We start from the raw sequence: 22,764 nt of genomic DNA on the forward strand, positions 1-22,764 counted from the left end.
ATAAATAATGAACCTGTCTTTGAATATATCGCTCAACTGCTGTTAAATGGTTGGAACGATGTTGAAGGAAGTGTTTATGTGGAATCGAGGGTTTAAAACCGAGCCCGTAAAACCGATGGCATTGTGAGAGTGTTCTAGACTTTTATATCTTTGAAGTATTTTTCGACTATAAGAAAGGTATCATAACAAAACTACTTATTGGATGTTATTGTGATGATCTTATATTATTTATTTTATTGGTAAAATAAATTATTCCATTGAAATAAAAATATTAAGTTCGAGTGGGACAACATATATTGTTAAGCATCATAATCAGTAACTGATTGTGTTGTGATAACAACATTGTTTACAAGGAATCATTATTGACGCTTTCATCAGTATATAAAGTTGGAAGCAATACATTCGTTATCAACAAAAGATGTTTCTAATAATTCCTTCTCACATTTGGATATGCCAATATTCAAATATGACAGGTCAATTGACAAGTCCCCGGCCCGACACATATATGGCGCCACTAGAATTAAATCCATATGTTTTTTTAGTTAGCTCTAACCCTCAGAAGATGGGTGTATAAATTTGAAAGCTGTCGGTTCGTTAGTTTGTAATTATAGCATTTTGAGAGAAGCAACTTTTGTTATTGTGAAAAAAATTGATAAAAAGGAATTTCGCTTGTTGATGAATTATTGATTTTTGAAGGGAAAAAATACAGATGAAGCAAAACTTGACTTGATGCCGAGTTTCCGGACACTGCCCCAAGAAAATAAACTATCAAAGATTGATATGCTAAGTTTAGATGCGGTAAAAATGTAACAGTCGGCTGGCAAGGTTATGGTGTCTGTATTTTGGGATGCGAATATATATAAGAAATAATTTTCATTGACTATCTTGAAAAAGGAAGGACCATCAACAGAGACATAATGTTATTGGACCATTTGAAGGACGAAATCGTCGAAAAACGGCCGCATTTGAAGAAAAAGAAAGTGCTGCTTCACCAAGACAATGCACCGTATCAAAAGTCAGTGAAAACGGTGATGAAAATCCTTGAGTTGTGCTTCGAATTGCTTCCTCATCCACTGTATTCTGCAGATCTCGCCGCCAGCGACTATTTACTGTTCTCAGATCTCAAAAGAATGTTCGCTGGGAAGAAATTTTCGTCGAATGAACAGGTGATCGTACTACAAATAAGTACAAATCGTACTACGAAAATGGTATCGAAAAGTTGGAGGGTCACTATAATCAGTGTATCACCCTTGAAGGGAATTATGTTGAATACAAAAAACTGATTTTGCCAAAAAATATGCTTTACTATGGTAGGCCGAGAACTTTTCAATTGACCTGTTATGTTTAAAATGTGTGAAGATTCAGACTCAGATGAAAATTTTATTAAAGCAGTTTATGAACATATTAATAATATGCGCAGTTATATCTTGTTATGTCTATCAGGTGTTAAATTGAATGGTGTTGTTATTTATCTCTAAACAACTTTTCATTTATTTTTCTTTTATAATTAAGAGTTTTTCTTTTTACCTACTAGAGTTTATTTGGACCGGATCTATTGTCCAAGGTGGGCTTCGAACCATGGTCTTCGGATTTAAGCCTACGAGCTCGTGAGTGATCAAGTTAGAGATCAAGTATTTCATTCTTTTTAGTATTTTTCTCGTAATTATTCCATGTTTATTTTAGTATATGAACCATGTGTATATATATATATATATATATATATATATATATATATATATATATATATATATATAATATATATATATATATATATATATATATATATATATATATATATATAATATATATATATATATATATATATATATATATATATATATATATATATATATGTATATATATATACATATAATCGTGGAAGACATTCATCAATTTTGTAGACGGATCAAAAATATAATGATTTACAAGACCTATTGGAAGAAAATTCGGATTAAACTCTGAAAAACATGTTAGATAGATTAACATTTGATAACTGAATTGTTTCCAGATACAATAGAAAAGAACCAAAAGGAGAAAAAATGGCTACCACACTAATTGACTGAAAATACTAATTCAATCTATTTCTACATAGCGGTTTGATGAAAAGGAATGGTGTGAAAAGAACAACAGAAACAAGGTGTAATTTATTACTTCAGATGCTTAGCGACAACAATTGATCAAATTAAATGACGTATTGTTTTAATCAGGCAAAAACGAGTAACTGACGTAAAGTCACCCTCTTGGTGTTACCGAGTATGGAAACGCTCGGTAACATGTTGCTAAAGTCGTGAAGGTCGTGATACACAGTTGTAATACTTTATGATTACTACTCGTTCAGGTTAATGCAGCAAGGATAGGTTGACTAGCACTTTCAATAAAAACGGATCCATGATTATATCGCTGTTAAATCAATATCATTAAATCATTGGACACGCTACCGCCATATGCTAGAAAGTTGGAAAAAAGGTTACCAATAAGGGTTTATCTGGAATGGGCCTACTCTTTGACGTGGGATCTGAACGACGGTCTTCGGCGTTAAGCCTACCGGCTAACGAGTGAGCAACTTAGAAATGAGCCCAGAAGATATCCGGTCTTACCCAGCTTGGTTACTGAATTGACTGGGATCATTTCTCTTGTCGGATTTTACACTTTAGCTTTTTAGACCATCACTATTATAAATAATCACTAACATAAATGTGCATTCATGCCCCGGCAGTATTCGAAACCGCCATTATCGCAACTGTAGGAGAACTGTCCCATCACCTTAACTACAGAGCCAATTCCCTAGCTCTATTTAGAATTACTGAACTATTTAAGGCACATAAACGCTTATCAATACATTCATTTCATTTTGTTATTGTTGTGTAAGTTTTATTTGAAAGACAAGGAATGGTCAGACGCACCAAAAAGATAATTAATTGCAAAACTTATTGGACGAAAATCTAGTTCAAACTCTCATAGAAGTTTTAAACAACTTAACAGTTGACAATTGAATTCTTCCAGATGTTTACACGCGATAAGAAAAATCCAAAAGACAACAATACTGATTTACTGAAAATACTACTTCAAAGCATTTAAATATCGCGATCTGATTGCTTGTCAATAAAAAGATCATTCATGGCCATAAAAACTTGCTGAGCATACGGTGGGATTAGGGCCATTACGCGTTGCTTATATTAAATGAGACTGTTATTGCAGATATCTAGCGATGTCATTTGATAAAATCGAAGGACGTAGTGTTGTAATATTCCGGAAATAGCGAATAACACATGGAATCATCCTCTTGGTGTTGTCAAATACTACAATGCTCGGTCATACGTTGCAAAAGTTGTGAAGGATACACAGTTAGCGATTACCACTTATTCAGGTCGACGTAGCACGGTTTGGTAAGAAAACAATTCCCATAAAAAAGTGCGAAGATGGATCGATGAATATATCGTTGCTAAACTAACATTTTTTCTTTCGACGTGTTATTGACATGTTGTCCAAAAAAGATGGGTAAATTTTACAGAAAACAAAAAATATCGTAGTTAATATAATCCTCTTTCCAAAGCGAAAAATAATCAGGATATATATTAATGCTTGTCCATATAAAACATTCAAATAAACAAACTCTACCAATTATATTGGCTTATCGGGCAAAAATCCAACATATTAAGATAATTAAGATTAAGGGCGAAGATATTATTGTATAACTCTATACTCAAGCCTATTTGGTCATATGGAATCCAACTATGAGGAAGGGCTAGAAAGACTAATATATCCATAATACAACGGTTCCAAAGTAAAGTGACAGAACGCTATATTCCTCTAGAACCAATAACGAGTGTAATCCAACGTGTTTGTGTGAAATATTCCGAAAGAATGTCAGTGCATCCCATTGTACTCGTTAATCAGCTAAATATGTGAAGTGATAGTGAAGTGCGTAGACTAAAACGCCTAATACCATCCGATCTGATTATTGGACATATATAGACTTAAGAATAAGCTTTAGAATAAGACTGACTAATTAAAATTGTATTTTATACAGGAGATCATTTAATGAAGTGATTTATACATAATATAAACATAATAATTACTTATTGCCCTCTGGGCAGGTTATGGAACTACTAATAGTAATAAAAGAATATATAAAAGAAAAAAAGGAGAATTAGCGAATAATTTTTGAAAACAATTTTAATTATTTATTAGCTTAGATGTATAAGTGATTTGACCAGAAATAATTAAGTACATTTATTAAGTTGTAGCAAAAATAAACACGAATACTTACAGGTCCTTAATTGCTCTCCTTCGCCTCTGAACAAACAACTCGCTCGTGGCCTCTATGCAAAGAACAATTAGTTTCTTGTCGCACGACACCGCCGTCTGATCTAACAATCTGGGACCTCGCAAATTTCCCGCTAATCCTACTTTACTGGGCGAGGACGTCTGCCAAGCGTCGCAGGATGTGTCGAGCGCCCTGGTGCCGTCCACCAAAGCTCCATGCCAGACCGATTTTGTGGGCCACGACGGGTCAGTCATTACGTTCTTACCTACATAAAATACAATGTGTTAGAGGAGGGTGGTTTTCTGGTTTGTATTTTCCTACTCACCGTTGTATGAAAAAATTCTGGGTGGGTGGGGGAAAGGGGCCGCGTCGCCACTGAACATTTCGGCCCAGGAATTGAAAAGAACCTCTCCGCGTAGGTTGCTAACTGGCAGTTTTCTATCGGCCTGTCGTACTATTGAGTCGACGTTTTGAGTTCGTGATGATAGGAAAGCTCTGCAAAGGAAATTTGATTATTTAGTGAATATAAATAGTAAGTTCTGAGGAATTAAATGTTATATAAATCGTTATATTTAGTTACCCAGTAACGAAAGAACAGTGTTAAAGTCATGAAACTTATTTATTAATTATCTATCATAGCAATCTAATAAGTGAACACTAATAAGCTATTTGTTTTATCCCAATGTGCTACGGTATTAAAATTACAGATTACTTTTTCTACGTTATATACTGTGGACTTAACATCTATGTCGGTGTTATTAATATACACTGAGTTTTACTTATAACTTCACTGAATTAGATCAAATTGATTTATTCTCTTTAATCTTCTGATTAAGTCATCATTATTTAGGAGCTGCAAAGCGTCAACATTGATGTGCTGATGAAGCCTCCGTCCATGTTCCTGGGTACAGTTCTTGATAACATTATCGACAGTTTCTATCTTCAGATTTTTATGCATGTTGTCATTAAGAATGTACTATGGAAAATCAACAATATCTTGCAGTACTCTTGCAGTACTTTGGTTGGTACAACCCCAGAGCTGAACACCATAAATCCACACTGGTTTCGAGACCGGTTGGTAAAGCAAGAGCTTATTATATACTGACGCTGCTGAATACCTTGCATATTTGTTGTAATATGCACCGATTATTTTGATTAATTTTGATGCGCCATTTTTCTGTGCAGTATTGTATTTCGGCAAGAGCTGTTTATACATTTTCGGTTGATTCAGAGCTGTTATACCCAATGGCTAGAATTGCAGTATTATCTGTAAATGTAGCGATAACAGTTTCATTGAATGTAGGCAAGTTTCGAGTGTATAGCACATAAAGGACTGGTTTCAATAACTCCCTGTGGCACACATGCTTGCATATTCTTTAAGTTGGAATCTTCTTGTTTCTCTAAAGTATTAGTTGGTTATGTATGACTCCAAAATGTTTAAATAATGATCAAGGAGAAGAAAATTTATCGAAAGTTTGAGCAACATGTACAAAAACTTTAATTTTGTTCTGGTGATTTTTCTGGCATTGGCAATTCTGTGAACCTGATTAATAATAGAGTGTTGTTTCCTCATCATAAGATGCTTTTCCTCAATAGAAGATTTTTCAAATAATTTGGAACTTTGCCAGCAATAGTAATATTGGTTGGTATAACGTTGTTTCATGACATAGATTTCCTGGTTTAAGATTTATAATTACTTCAGTCACTCCTCATAAATTTGTGGTACATATTGTAGTCTGAATGAATTATTTATTAGCTTGATGATCTTAATTAGAGCTTTTTTGGAAGCTTTTTCTTTAAGGTTTTCCTGGTAGTAATGTCAAAATGAAGAGCCGCGCAAAAATGATAATATTATTTTTTATTTCCTTTTTCAGTTCAGTTAAAGCGACATATGGAATTTTCATCTTTTTCTGTCCAATGGCGTAGGGTAATAAGTTAATGTCCTCCACAGTATGGGGTTTAAACATTCTCTCGAGGTGATCAGCAAATCTTGTAACCTTTTCCTCATTATCTCTGGCTCAATTCTCATTCTTATCGGAGGTATTTGTATGGTAGGTCCTTTTTTCCAACAGTGAATACTGAGCACTAGGGCGCTGGAATAATACCATGTCTTCATCGCTTGTCCTTTTTTCTCATATTAGTTCTAAAATTTCTTTATGTAAGTTATAGGTTGTATAAAAATGGAATCTTAGAGGTGCTATTGCATCCATTGTGTTAGATTACGTGGTATTCGATAACGTTGCACGGTATAACGTTAAAGGTTTTAAAGTTGAACTTGAAACATTACTTTATAAAACATACCACCTATTGGATGAGACAGAAAATAAAATATATAACATTTGAACAAGTGAGAAAAAAAGTATACTGAACGTATTGGATTTTACAGCATCGCTTATAACAAGATTCAAACTGTGGTTACAACAAGGTAGACAAATATAGCTGCCGAATTAATGTCGTAGCATCATTCAATATAGAATATAGTATATACATTTTTTTATTCTAAATTTACCTGATTATTTATTTATTAATTTAAGAATAAATTTAGAAGTATTTTCCTTTTGCAAATTATGTGAAATTTAGTATCCATAACCATCGAATAATCTAATAATCGGAAATAATATTATACGGACGTATCTGAAACCGACATAAAATAATTCATCTATCCGGATCCGAGATTTCATATCCATAGTAGCGTTTATTTCAAGAATTCATGAACAATGCATATATTTTGGGAAATAACCATAGAGCCACTAGCGAAATAGCGCCGCAAATAATCGCGAAACGAGCTGCTAGATTGGTTTAAAGGAATTAGCGCGGCCATTTAACTGAAACGGGTTTGTTAGAAATCAAGATTGAATAAAGTAATAATTATTAAAAAATAATCCCTTTACGGTAGACTCGCCATGATTTAGCTAACCCACATGCTTATCACGTGCTTAATCAGTGAAGTTTCAAGTGATAATGAGCTGTAGAAGTTTTTCATACGTGGGTTGCTATTTATATTCTAAGCTTTAGTAATACTAAGTATTGTTAGGTTCCATCTGATATTTCGAATTGAAAGTTTGACCTTTATAATCACAACCTTCATTTGACCACTACTTTTTGGAAATTCTGTCTCAGTTAAACTATGGACTTTCGACAACTTTCGACGTGAATTATCAAGACGTGCTCTGACTTTGGCTATAAAATCCTTGACAACTCCGAAGCGTCGGTATAATGGATTTAACCACGGCTGCACTTCGGTCATAGGCGAAAGTGCAGCCGAAATCAAAGAAAGATCATCCAAAATCAGTTATTGTGCCACAAAACTTTGAAACTTATTGTGACTTACCACGAGATTGAGCTAATCTTCGTTATTAGTTTGACAAGTAATAAGATATTTCATGAATGTAGCTGTAACAAGACTAGTTCACGTTGAATTCTGCATGATTTGACAAAATCTAAAACGGATACCCATGTCAATTGGTGCAAATAAACGGTCAAGAAATACAATCGTGAGTATAACATCTAAACAGGTGACGAATCTTCAATATATGCGTCGGAGCCTCAAACAAAACAATTATTCGCTGCGTGCATCTTCTAAGAATAACTGAACATGTGGCAAAGGAACCTTTAGAACAACATATAATAGTGTATTCTGAAGGGTACACAACTATTCAGCGAATATCATAAAATCAAGCCCACATATCGGCCGAAACAGCGACCTATTTAACTAGCCAAAACGACCAATCGTTGGGCCATGCTCCATATAACTAATTAGGCATCAAACTGTTTTTCTTGTTTGTTTCTGCCTGTCAAGTATAAATTATGTAGTCAACGGTTTTCGGTGTCTGATAAAGTCGCTATTGCTTTCAAAAACCATATCTTAGGAGTACTTCAGTCAGAGTGGGAAAAGTATTACAAGGAGTTATTGAAGCGTATGCAAACGTGTATTGACTCTTATTAACAACAAAGCCATTTTTGTTAATAAATTGCTGCTTCTTTATTAGATTCAAAATATAAACAGTAACTCGTTTAGTTAACAAGTTTGTCGATTGGTGTCTAATGTAATAGAAATTTTAGTTATTTTTTATTATTTGAAGCGAACTAATTTCCACTAAGACTGTTTGATGTTACTTTTTTGAGCCAATTCCGCGAGAGGTTTTAATCTTAAAAACATAATGTAGAAATGATTTTCCTTCGTGACATGGATAGATGTATTTTAATTAGCCAGAAAAATAAGAAATTTTGACATTAAGTAGGCCTTGGGACCGTTCAGGTGCCTAAGACCATTGTCGTCCTTTTAAAAACTACTTGAATACCATATTATGAAAACGCTATTAATAGAGTTGTTGATAGGAATTCTACTGATTAGTAGATTAGTAGATTTGGAAGTATCAAATGTGGATGGAATAATGTCAAGCAAGATGGCAATATTATTATTATACAGTTACTGTGTTAACACACATCGTGTCCTAAATCTAAATCAGGAAATATAACTCAAAACTATAACTAAAATAATTCAGTAGTAGTTATGGGGCCAAATCCAGTTTAGTCTGATCTATTGAAAACAGTACATTTTATTTTGAACATTACAAATAATATATCAATATCCTAAAATATTCTATATATGTTATATGAATTTTTTTTATCTAAAATTGTGACATAATGCAGTAAAAAATATATACTTTATATTCAACCATTCTTGTTAAGTTATAATGAATATGATATATTTTATTTTATTATATTATTATTATATATTTATAAAATATATTGATACAGGAGATTGATTTCTTAGAACCTATGATAATATTTAAAAATGGATTGAACCTCTGTAATCAGTCACTCGATAAGCGTCTCGAATAATCTCTCGAAACATATTCATTTTTGTAGCTCTACATTTTATTAGGGATCTATCGATTCCATCCGCGACTGATATTTCAGAAACTTCATTTTCTGATGATGAGCCGAAAACGAAAAATTGCAAACACCAACCAATAAGGTAAAAGTTAGTTACAGCCGCTGAAATAGACGAAGTAGTGATAGAAATTTCTCTACGGACCTTGAAACACACTTCTTATAGCTTCACATTCTCCTTACACGAAGTTGTTGATCAGAGAAAGTACCATTCTCATGCTCAGATGCAAGAAAGCAATAATTGATCTTATAGTAAAAAAAAAACAGACATTTTAAAATTTTTATCGGTGTATGCTATCAATTGTCGGGAAGGTGTCTACAATATTATTACAATGAGACTTCAAACAGCACGAGAAGAGACAAGCAGAGAAGCAAGAGAATAAGATTAGCTCTATGAGAGTGCGAAATGATTTGTCAATATTAAGTGAGATCGAAGATGGTGTTCGTTAGAGAGATCAATGAAATTATGTGCCTACTTTTTAGAAACAGAAACAGCTTTCAATGTGATGCTGGAAGTGTATCGACCGATTTGATATTCGCTGATGATGACACTAGGTTTCTCGCATTCTCCATGATGAAGAAAATACCAAAGTATGACTGATTTGGAACAAATGGAGGAATATATTTGGAATTAGCAATACAATAACAGAAAGTGGTATTTACTGGTGGTGCGTGTAGAACAGAGAGAATATTGCAATCAAGATTAAAATCTGTCTTCTTGGAAGGCTTATCTTGCCAATTCTTCTGTATGGCTCTAATACTTGGACACTGTTACGTGTCGCATGTAAGACAAATTATATATATTTCTTTATACTATAAGAAATGAAGCCGTAAATTAAAATATTCGAAAATCGCTAGCTTCGAAACAGACATGTACCAATGTGTTAGAAATAGATTTGGAAAATAGGACACGGAAAAATAGAAAATACCAAAGCATGACTGATTTGGAACTAATGGAGGAATATATTTGGAATTAGCAATACAATAACAGAAAGTGGTATTTACTGGTTGTGCGTGTAGAACAGAGAGAATATTACAATCAATACTAAAATCTGTCTTTTTGGAACGCTTATCTTGCCAATTCTTCTGTATGGCTCCGATACTTGGACAATGTTACGTTTAAGACAAATTATATATATTTCTTTCTGAGATACTATAAGAAATGAAACCATACTTTAAAATATTCGAAAATCGGTAGCTTCCAAACAGATATGTACCAATGTATTAGAAACAGGTTTGGAAAATAGGACACGGAAAAATAGGAGGTTACACTCTAACATTGCCAACTGTGATGAGTTTCAGTGAAGAATATTTGAAGTATCGTGGTACCAACAGAAACGTAATTTTCCCGGCTATGGATTGAACCTGGATTAGCGTCCATCGACGTAACATTTTCAGTTTTTGCTAAACCAAAACGGATGATTCAGTTTATCAGAGCAGAGTCGTCCAATAAAAACGGTTAAAGCTTTTAGCCAGCTGTTTTAATCGAATCGGAGCTTTTATCAATCAACGTGACGCATGTTTTTCATCTGATGCATATGTTTTGATACGAAATACACTATGCAATCTGTTTTGTTACGCAAGTATAATTGGAGACACGTCGATAAACAATAGCAGTTAATCAGTATATTTATTGACTAAATACGAGAGTATAGCGTACGTTGCAGTTTAATCTTTCAGTCGCCCATAAAACGCCATTCGTAACAAATTAATCAACATAAATTGTCGCCGCTATTTATGGAAAATCGGCGAAAAAATAAAAACCTGCGTTGATCGAAATTCATTGTGTTTCCCTAATCGTCGAAAACAGTTACCAGGCAAACGTTTTATAGAAGTTTTGAACAAAACAAATTGTTTGTTGGAGGAGGTTTTTAAGAACATATTTTTATATCATATTTCCAATAAACAATAATAAACATATGCAATTCAAGGAAACTAAACTATTGGCAATACCATCGAAGATTCCATATTTAGGGTCTGTGTTTACTTTGGGGAACTTATGCTTCCTGGGAGGTCTTAAATGATGATGTGAAATCAACAAGACAAAAATGCAGTTAGTTTATTTTCGTGTTACTGGTGCCCTGCAATAGGTATAGTTAGCATAAATGGCAACATCTTTGGACCATGTGTCAATGCAATGTCTCCTATGTCTCAGATCATTTTTGATTATTTTAATTCAAGTCTTTGGTGGAACTGTTTGCTATGTCCTAAAAACTCGATTTTGCCACAGAAGTGTGTAAGGAATTAGTTCATATTTCTTCCAACAGATATGTTGAAACTATTGCAATCTATATCTCAACTATGCTTAGATTGTTCCATATTAAACGACATTCTAATATTTATTTCTAATATGAACTTGGAGAGATACATACAGAATTTGTCTTAAACATGATATTTGAAAGTCCTCAACCTTAGAAATGCCAAATTGTAACAACAATTGTCCAAGTTGATTGCAATACTTCTCTTCTACACGCATCCTTTTTGGGGAACCAAAAGCTATCACAGCTTGGGCGATTCATCTTATTCCCAGGTACTTGAACTACTGCATTTGCTTCAATTGATCGTTTCTTTATTAAAACGTAATCAAGCTGTATGATTGTTTTTGCATAATTATGCAAAAATGTAATTACATCCACTACTATGTTGTGTTAAAAAGCAATGGGAGAGATCTTCTTGGTGAACACCTATTAGGACCTCAAAGGGATTTTATAAATCACTTCGTACTCAGATACAGCTGATGGAGCTGTCGTAAGATGCCTCAAAATGTTTTAGGGGAACATGTTCAGCTTCCAAAGCTGGCCAAAGTAAGAGCCAATGCATACAGTTGTCAATAAAAATGCCAATCGCACGCTTTCTTCATCCTATATATTCATCCATCAGCTGTCCAAACGCTAAAAATCTTATCTAAGCAACATCGGTTGGATTTAAAACCCACCTGTTCTTCATGGCTAATCACTTAGAGTGTTTTGTATGATCTGCATAAATACTGTCCCGACAATTGATTGACCTCTATAATTCTCACAATGTTTTCTTTTATACACTGTTAGATTCTCTGTTTTATTTATTATAATATAGTAGTTCAAGTTTGTTGCAATTAATTCTGTCCAAGTTAAGACATTTTCATTAATATTGTGAGTTTGTTTCCGATTCTGAAAATATTCCAGGAATGATTTTGATGATCCTGCCAAGGAAATATTTTTATATTTACCCCTGATACAACAGATATACAACAACAAATATTTATAAGTATTTTTTTTAACTATCAGGACTTATGAAATTATGAAAAAAACATAACCCTAAATATCTTCTAGCAACAACCCGACTGATGGCAATTTCAGCTATAAAACTGCTCCTAGTGCAACTTTCTCTTTGGTTCGTATTACGTGTGAAAATACAGTTTTTTTTTAAACTCCATCAGTTCGATGAAATATCCAAAAGTATAAATTATAAAGCTCCCTATAACAAAGTAATTAGAAATAAAAGGAAGTGAGGTATGTGTTAATTAAGAATCAATATTTCTTCATTTTGCAGAATTTCTTAAAGAATTAAGATTATAAAAGCAATTGTAATTTTTAAAATATACATAATAAGTTTCATAGAAATATTGTTAGGGTTCTTGAAGGTTTTAAAAATAATATTTTAAAATTTCTGCCGACCTTTGAACTTTGGCTCTCTGAGCTAAGAATGTTTACCGCCAATTATCGTTATTATAGTTGGAAAATACAGAAAACTAGAAACGCTACCTTTCGCCATAACATAAAAGGCGAAACGTACTCTTAGTAAGTCGATTGTATGTACATATTAACTTAATTAGCAAGAAGTAAACATAGGACTCTTTACTTATTTTAAGTTAGTATTAACAGTTTTTATATAAAGTAAGAATTGGAACAGTAATTTAACAGTAATCTATTAATTAGGTATACATTTATGACAAAATTCATAGATACTGGGTTAGCTAATGCACTAATTAATATTTTTCCTATATTTGTTTAACATATGATCCTGCAATATCGACAGGAATTGGTAATGGGAAAAAATGTCGATAACTCAAGTGCTTTATAATATTTTTTGATCAAAATATGTATCTTCCTATTTTAACATTTTAACTTAAGTTGATTTAGCTTAAGAACTCTAGTTTATGATTGTAGCAGCTTTAATCCTAGTTTTGGTTCAGACCTTTAATGACTAATTGTTTTGTATTTAAAAATGCATTTATGTTGTGGGCACTATTTTGAACGTCGATTTTTTGAGTTTTCATCCATGTATGGTTCCTAAGAGAATTGTTATTGTCGACAAAGTTTTATTACTGTCATATTTGAATAGCTTTATTTTATATGTATGTTTTATATTGGATATATTATTTGTATTATTAAAATTAATATTGTATTAAAAAGTTTTAATTTTTCATTCTGTTCATTCTGTGTATTTTGCGATAGTATTCGGGAGTTCTTCGTTTTTAACCTTTACTCTTCGGTTTGTAATCCTAAATATGGAAACTCCTTAAGTTCTAATCTTATTTTCGATTTTGAATCGGTTTCTGAATTTCTAATATGTGGTTCGGTAATCAAATTTGTGTTTCCTCTTTCAAATAATAAGCGGGTTTTTCATTCTTTTTTCTTGTTTAATGACATGTTTTTTAAATATTTTTATGGGTCTTCTTTAAGAAATCATTTTGTACTAGATTTCTCAATATTGTTTTCAAATCTTTTGTAGTCCTTGGAAATCCCGCTTCATATTTTCGTTGCTTTAGGTTCCATTTTTACATAATAAGCAGATTAATTCTTCAACATCTTGTTTGATTTACTACAGTTTATATATCTACAAATCAAGTTAGTGGAAGCAGTGCTGAAGCAATTTGCAGTGCTTCGTAAATCTGGAAGAGTCTAACAATTAGATGACGAGTGGTGAGCTTATGCTATGCTGAATTTTGGCTTGAAGTTAATGAAGATAATATTGACGACGAATCATACTGCGCTAGTGTTTTGCCTTAAAACACTGCGGGCCAATAATTGTTCTCAAAAATAAACATTGTGATGTCTTTGATGCTCATACAGCCGTTCTTGAACGCATCGATCCAGCGAACATTTAAAAATAGAGATCTCTAATCCACCACATAAAAATACTGTAATGCAACAGAGTCAAGTCTATCCCATCAAGTAAAGTGCTGGAAAGAATTGGAAATAAGAGCAATCTTATATTTCTCAATATTACATTTTATTCCATATTATGAAAAGATAATAAAATAAATATATAAACGACTCAGGCTTCTTAAAATAATTATGACGGGAATTTGTGGGAAATCAACAATCCGAAAATTTTTCGTCCCAATTAGGTGAATTCTAGTTGAATTATTGGGATACTTATCATTTTTTAAAATAAAAAACTTTCAACTCTCATAATGTTGTTATAAGTGAATAAACTGAGTGAAAAAAAATTAGTATAATAAATAAAATATGAATTGAGTAGTGTTATGAATTTAAGATTTCTTTAAATTTAATTCTTGAAAAAATAGTAAACTTTATATTTTTGTTTGTTATTTCTGATCTCTGATTCGTTAATGCTTCATGTTGTAGTAGCATTCTGGGTAGCTTTCATCTGAATTCGGTTGTTAAAATAACCTTTAATGACTTGACGATATTTCGGCACAATCAGTCAAAAGTTCAGCAAAAGCCAGTTTTTGTCATTAACACCAATATTTGAGAACATTTTCAGAATTAATTTTTCTTTTCACGGAGTGAATTGACAAAAATTTTGTGGAAATGAAACGAGACTAGTAAAAGTATCCACAGGAGTTTTCTCATTACATGTTTAGAAATGATTTTGTAAACATGTCGTCCTATGTGTTTGCCATATATCTTCATAAATTGGATTTATTTAAGTAAGGATTTATTCCATCAGCACTTATTGATCTAGGAATGACTGGTAGGATTTGGTAAATATATTTTGCTAATAGAATCATCGCAATCAATCATAATGCATCTGAAAAGCTTCTGATTGCTGTATTTTTGATGTGCGATTTAGTACCGTGTATCATAATATTATTTTATAATTCCGGTATTGCTGTTGTTCAATTTTACAGTATTACTTCAGTTCATCTATTATTTGCAAATTCAATGGAAGCTTACACGAAGATTGTTACACGCAAATTTTGACAATATACTAACGATATCAGATGATGGTACTGATAATGCTATTTGACTTATATATAAGGTATGGAAAAGCGAATCTGGGTATTATGTAAAAAAGGAACCTGAAACAACGAAAATATGAAGCGGAATTTCCAAGGATTACAAAGAGAAATAACAACAACAAAGTCGGAAAATTGAGGAATTGGAAACGTTTGAAAAAAATAGTACAAAATTGTTTCTTAAAGAAGATCCATAAAAAAATTTAAAAACATATCATATAAACAGGTAAAAAGAATGAAAACTATAAGAAGAATCTGCTTATTGTGTGAAAAAGGAAACACAAATTAGAAATTCAGAAACCAATTCAAAATCAAGAACCAATTCGGAAATAGGATTAGAACTCAAGAAGTTTCCGTAAAATTTGGTGCAGTGGTTCTGGAATTATGCATGTACATATATTTCGGATTGATTAATTTCAATTTATACATATTTATATTAGTACTATTATATATATATATATATATATATATATATATATATATATATATATATATATATATATATATATATATATATATAGTGATATAAGCAGTAGTAATATTATGAATCTGAATGTACATCTAAAAAAACGACTCACTTAAAACTCTCGCGAGAGCCATCGTTTGCATAAAATAACATTACCTGAATGTGCCCTTTAGACCAGCGCGATGAGCTTCGCGGTAGCAGGCGTAGTCCGCCCCCCTGACTCCGTGGACGTCCCCCGTAGCCGGTTCGTTCAGTGCCGCTAATCTCAGCTATAAAAAGGAAACACACATTTTACTCTACGACTTTAATGTTTGACGTGGGGATAAGTTGGTCTAAAATCCATCCGAAACATTAAAATGCAAAATTAAAAAGCCCCCCGGGGTTTTTTTTATATTTCAATATTAAAATGCTCTTTATATATCGTTCGGGCTCTGAGGTTGCCTTCGGTAGCATGTCAGATTGGTTAGGTAAAAGCTTCGCTTTGAAGGCATGTATGTTTTAAATACGTTGATGATATTTTCGGTATCATATGCAGATAAAATCTGATTAAAAATGTAATATATGTATAGTGATGTTGAGTCCGCTAATTATCGAGTGAATTGCTCGACGAAATAGAATAAAAATCAAGTCGATCATCGAATCAATTTCAAGTTTTTGTCGGCTTGGTGGCGCAGTGGTAAAGGCGATGGGACGGTCCTCCTATTGTTGCGATAGTCGCGGGTTCGAATCCTACTGGGGCATGGTCGTAAATTTATGTTTGTGATTGTTCAAAATCTGTGAATGTTCTAGGCAAGAGTGTAAAACCCGACAAGAAAAATGATTCCAGTCACGCCAGTAACCAGACTGAGTAAGACCGGATGTCTTCTGGGATGATTTTTAAAATTGGTCACTCGCCAGTCGATAGGCTTAATGCTGAAGCTGAGAGTGAGCTACTGCAATAAGCGGCAACTGCACACCCTGAACTTCTGTTCAAATTCCAGATAGTTATATTAATTCACAGCACCTTCAATCCGTTCAAAAATGTTTAGTTGCGTTTAATGCAATTTATTTTTTAGAAATAAGTCTGAAAAAAGCTGCATAGTATATTGAATGACTGCAGAACGTGGCAAAAAGTAAACGAAATGATGTGGAGCGTGGCAATTATCACAATAAACATGCAGGTTGAGGATATAAAATCAAAAACTCTCTGGATATGTAGAAAGAAGTATTATCTACGATAACACTTTCGATTTCGCTGAACTTGATCAGACACACTGAAGAAGAAACTGACAAATGGTGGAATCGTGAACAGGTGTGAACAGGATAGATTGGAAATTAATAGCCTAGTTATTCGGTTAAATAGTGACTCCGACAGTGACCGTGATTGAATGAGACTTTTCGGATGTGAGATTATGATGTAATGCTTACAATTACTAACACAGGGTAATGGGAGTGGAAACAAATAAAGGTATCATATCATAAAGATATAATCCACATATGATGCAAGTGTATGATAACTCTGTGTGCATAGATATGTGTGTAATTGTTCAAAATATAGGTGAGCATTTGATTAGAATATATGAGGAGAGAAGGTATACTAACTGTTTTACAGATATGAATTTTTGTTCCTTTTCCAAGATGACCAGCTAGAACCAGCTAGTCTTTTGCTGATGTCGCTTCGGGTTCAGGATAGTAAGATTTTGTAGGCGTCAGAGACCCTGGGTTACATACGGGATTGTCCTATTCGGTTTAACTATCAGCGTTTATGGCTGAATAGGGATTTGATCAGATTGTTATCGTATTCCAAGGCGTTTAGGAAGAACCTCACACTGAGCATGTTTATGAAGCTTTTTACGAACGAGATGCCTGATTCTAGGTGTGTATTCGCTTTCCCCATAAACCAGGGGGCACTGGGCATAGCGCGGACTTTTTTGGACTGGAAAACTTGAAGTAATTCAAGTTGTCTATTGGAGACGAACCTGTACCATACCTGTGCTCAGAGGCAAACTGGACGGACCAATATTTTGTAGAGAGTTGCTTTCTGGGGGATTGGGAGTTGGGAGATGTTATTTCAATTTTGTGGCGGTATGCGTGGAACTCCTTCTTGCAGTGGAATAGAATAGCCTGAGTTTTGCTGGGGTTAATCTGCAGTTATCAGAATTCATACCACGCAATCGCAGTTTGACGCCTAAGGTGTCGGTACTGTAACCAGATATGCATATATGGCTAATTTATTAGGGTATGGGTAAAATGTACACAGGTAGTAACGAAAGAAACTAAAGAGAAATACGGTGATATCAAAATTACTTGACAAGGAAGCAAGAACTAAACATAAAAAGGCATATATGCTCTTTGATGAAAATAAAATTCATTGATTGGATACACAAGTGTTAATTAGGTGAATTAGATCTTCAATGGACGCATCTACATTAAAAACGCGCCTAGAACTTTACCTCATAGGTGGTGTGGAAGAGAGATTAATGTAAATATTTTAGAACACAATCCTAACCTACAAACTGTTATGACTGTATAATTAATTGTAGCTGTAGACCATTTATAATATATGCATTGGATTTACGTTATTGAAACATTGAAATAAATTATATTTTATAAAATTATATTTGTTCATTAGTTTATTTAGAATAGAACTGTATTATATGTCAAAACCAAGATGAATTAGAACTAAGAGTTGGTGCTGCTACCTGAAGAGGTTTTGACATGATCAAGTTGAATGACGCCAGTTCACTATTTTATTGAACAGGCTATATCTTTTGGCCTTTACGTATTTACGATATACAGTAGTATATGATAACAATTTTAGTAAAATAGTTCTTCTCTGTTTGGATCACAATAAATAGCGTCGCAAAATTGTGATTATTCCTAACCATAAAACTCTCGGGATATTATATATGTGAATAATATATGACGCCCGACATTGAATAATCTCATGAATGTTTGAATTTTATACCGACTCTTTTTCGCCGGATTTTTCTTATTCCTCTTCTCTTATTTAGATCCTTAATGCCGAATTCGTGGTAGAAATAACAAAATTCGAACGGGGGAAACGGAGCCGGCAACAACAGCGACGAAACATCGATGGCATTCGTAACGGACACAAACCAGCGATAATTTCGATTCTCTTCTCGCTGTCTTTTCCCTCCCGTTAATAATCTTTTGTCCTGGATATTGTTATTAGTGTGGCGCGATTGATTTAGGACAAATTCGGGAAACCAAATTTCGCTCGGGCCATATATATCCGGAGATAATCCAGCTGTGCCACGGCATTTATATTCAATTTCCTTTTTCTTTTCGATGTAAAATATGACATTATTTAGGAGGGACGCGTTTTTTTCTCTGTCGGCGTTTCTAATTTGTTTGTCGTGCGGTTTCCTTTCTGTTTCGACTCACAGAGAGAGGGAGAGAGATAAAAAAATAGGGAAATATACAACAAGATGAAATTCAAATAGTAGGCATATATTGCGTTTTTCCTCCTTCGTCTTCTCGCTTCGCTGTCGCGTTCCTTTCATTGTGCGATTCCTGCGGTTTTAGCAGGAACGGTCGAAAAACACCCGGGTTCTGTTCTATTTGCTTTGTTTGTAATAAGCCAGCGGGTACATTAAATCTTTATATTCCACACTTCTCCACATTTTATTGTATTATTAGCTGTTTGCATGTATTTTGATCATAAGCTGTTAAATTAGATGGTTCCTTATGTCAATTCCTTATATAAAACTAGCGACCCGCCCCGGCTTCGCACGGGTGCAATGCTGATACTAAATTAAATACACTACAGAAAAAATATGAACGTTGTATATAAAAACATAGCGGCCCGCTCCGACTTTGCACGGGCATAAAATATATATGCCTATGTCACTCAATGAAAACATGATTAAAATCGATCCAGTATTTTTGGTTCATTCATTACTGCCCTTGGCCTGCACGCATTAAATTTGGAGTAAAACAATTCCTCTTCCCCTATACTTACTATGAAGATTTCCTGCTATCTTTGGAATATCTAAATTCATACAATTTTTATTACATTACACATTTTTAAACGCAAATTTTAAATTTGTAATATCTCCGAAAATATTTGTTTAATTTACATGCTGTAAGGAACCATATTGATCTATATTAATTGCACACTATATTTAACGTACTTAATTCGATAAGGATTAATGCCGTATTGCTTAAAATAGCTTCGTAAATAAGCCATTTTCTCACGTAAAAAGTAAACAATAAAAATGGTTAATGTGGGTTATCCCTAAAAGATAAACATATACCATCGCGGACTTTTTTGTAGACCTTTTTATGGTGTACAATACTGTAGTACATTAATTTGATCTAACTCGTAGGGTTAGGCAGCGTTTTTGCTAATTGCTAAATAAGCCTAAAAAAATAGGTTAATTTACGACATCACGTTAGAAACCTCTAAAATTAGCAATGTTGCCTTAGTATATTATGCATGTATTATACATATAAACCTTCCTCTTGAATCACTCTATCTATTGAAAAAAACCGCATCAAAATCCGCTGCGTAGTTTTAAAGATTTAAGCGTACATAGGGACATAGGGACAGAAAAGGCGACTTTGTTTTATACTACGTAGTGATAGCACATTTCTTTTTTCATTCAGTTACATTTTCAAATCATTGCTTTTGATAATTTCAAAACATTTGTTGCCGAAGATCTTCAAATAGATTTAAAAACTTATGGCGTTACTGCTCCATCATTTCCAGTTGAGTTATTAAAATTGTTTGTGTTAAGCACTTTAAGTGGCTAGTCTGCTAAATGTGCGACTGGTGGTAAAATTGCCTAACTAAAACCTTTAACAGGTTTTATAGGTCATATATAGACTTTAGAATAGAACTAACTAATTAAAATGATTTGTTATTAATATTATTACACAGGAGATCAGTTAATGATTTTCAGCATATAATGTATGTATTACAATCATAAGAAACGTCTATTATCCAGTGGGTAGATTGTTGAATCTCTGAGAGTAATAGCTAAAACGTACATACTAATTGTCGGTTTTGGTTTCAATGGTTTAGTAGCGGTAATTAGGATATCACTGACAAATAATACAAATACCTTGGCATACATCTCGATGGTAGGTTAAATTGGAAACATCACGTTAGAGAGAAAGCACAGAGCATATTAGACAAGGTTAAGCGACTGCACTGGTTAGTCGAAAGATAATCTCAACTTGACCTAAAATCAAAGAGATTTATCAGAAAATCATAAAGCTAATTTGGACCTATGGGTGCAAATATGGGAGTGAACTAACACATCAAATCAACTAGTAATCCAACGCACCCAAAACAAAGTTTTACGATTAATTACTAATGCTTATATCTACGTAACCATCTAAGAGCTGCACGATGAGCTCAAAATCAAATTGATATACGAAGTGATATAAGATTTCGCCTTCAAACGTGAAATAAATTTGCTAGATCACAGCAACATGGAAGCAATACAGGCAGTGGACAACACACAGGAAATCAAAAGATTGAAGAGAACCAAACCCCATGGACTTATATAGTGTATAATTGTATTTTTAGCTTTAGTATCTTAAGTAGTTTACTTTTATTTTAATTTGGGAAATACATACTGATGAATTAATTCCGTCCTCGCTTTATTTGTGTAATGTAAGTAGTAATAAATTAATTTGTGTAAATTAAGATTGTACTAAGCATATCTAGTAAGATGTAACTAACAAAAAGAAAACTTACAAAGACTGACCAGGAGTAGCAAGAAAAGGTCTAAGGCAATTATAAGACTTATTAGACAAAGAGGCTCAAATTCTCAAAGGATTTATAGACAGTTTAGCAGTTGATCAATTAATTTATTAATCAATTATTTCCAGGCATTTAAATGCGATGGGATAAGGGAACATATATACACAGCGTGACAGTGAATATTTCGTCCTGAATTCTTTATGATCAAAGCCTTGTGGATTATCAACATGGACATTTACTATTACTCTCACCCCAAAGGCAATAGTTTTGTTTATTGGTGTAGGTTTTCAATAAAAAAATGAGTTCTACTATAAAGTAATGTGTGTACGCAATACGCACTTGTGTGAATTTTGAGGTATCGAGAGAGATTTTTATACTATGAAGTGATTTTATCTGGGCGCAGCTCCCATCCCTCATCTGCTGCTGTCCTTCTACTTCACTCAGCATCAGTGCCAGTTCGTTTGCATGTTGCGCAAGTTTTTTAAAATATTTTATACTATGCTCACTAATTTCCTACTTCACTGTTCTCATATTGTAGATATGAAGATATTGGAGATATGTACCTGTTGCTCATGTTTTGAAGAAAATTGATCCTGATCTCTAATGATTTGATTTCAAATCTTTCTAATGTTTCAATATAGGTGTTTTTGCCGTGCCCCACACTTGGATCAAGAGTCCAGAGAGTTATGTCCAGATTAGCTTAATAATGGTTTTATAGTTATATCATCATTTTGCTCTAATTAGTTAAGTTCGAGCGGTTGTTGACCAATGCAGACTACGGAATTTCTTGTCGAGTTGTTTACGCTTACTCCATATGTGCTTCTTTCAAGCCACTTTACGGTTTACGAAAAGACCTAAATATTTTGTATGTTTTTCCTTGCGATGTTTTCATTATATAATTTTATAGACTGACGAGTTTTTCTTCTTAGAGTATAAGTAACATTTGAGTGGAATTCTCCGCTTGCTAAACGATTTCTTTATTTTAATCAGATCGCATCAAAGTTGGAATAACGCGGTTTTGTGTCAGAATGCAATAAGTGAAAGCCAATGTAGCCAGAGTAGGTCATAGTCGTTGTGTTCTCATTAGCTTAGAGGTTCGCAATGTAAATCAGATACAACATCAGTCCCAGTACGGTGCAAGGGATAGTGGGAATGAATGAATTACTATTTATTTTTTACACTTTTGGTTCCTCCAATTTCTCATAATACAAGAAATATATCTAGAGGTTCTT

The 22,764-nt window shown here is 33.3% G+C and overlaps 1 protein-coding gene across 8 annotated transcripts in view; it reads right to left on the reverse strand.

The window, feature by feature from the left end:
- The window catches only part of Mp (collagen XV/XVIII-type protein multiplexin), a 754,107-nt gene that overhangs the window by 24,948 nt on the left and 706,395 nt on the right, over positions 1 to 22,764 (reverse strand). For all 8 annotated transcript variants that reach the window (XR_013006194.1, XM_076407452.1, XM_076407453.1 and 5 more), the window contains 3 exons: positions 15,973 to 16,085; positions 4,593 to 4,762; positions 4,271 to 4,532 (listed from right to left, as the gene is read on the reverse strand). Coding sequence is in view for 7 of the 8 variants with exons in the window: in XM_076407452.1 (XP_076263567.1) it covers positions 4,271 to 4,532; positions 4,593 to 4,762; positions 15,973 to 16,085 (545 nt within the window). In the remaining variant the exon portion in view is untranslated. The remainder of the gene's footprint in view (positions 1 to 4,270; positions 4,533 to 4,592; positions 4,763 to 15,972; positions 16,086 to 22,764) is intronic.

Source organism: Rhynchophorus ferrugineus, unplaced genomic scaffold, assembly GCF_030347505.1.
Source record: "Rhynchophorus ferrugineus isolate W39M unplaced genomic scaffold, kcgeb_rfMv2 rfM6, whole genome shotgun sequence".
NCBI classification, from domain to species: domain Eukaryota; kingdom Metazoa; phylum Arthropoda; class Insecta; order Coleoptera; family Curculionidae; genus Rhynchophorus; species Rhynchophorus ferrugineus.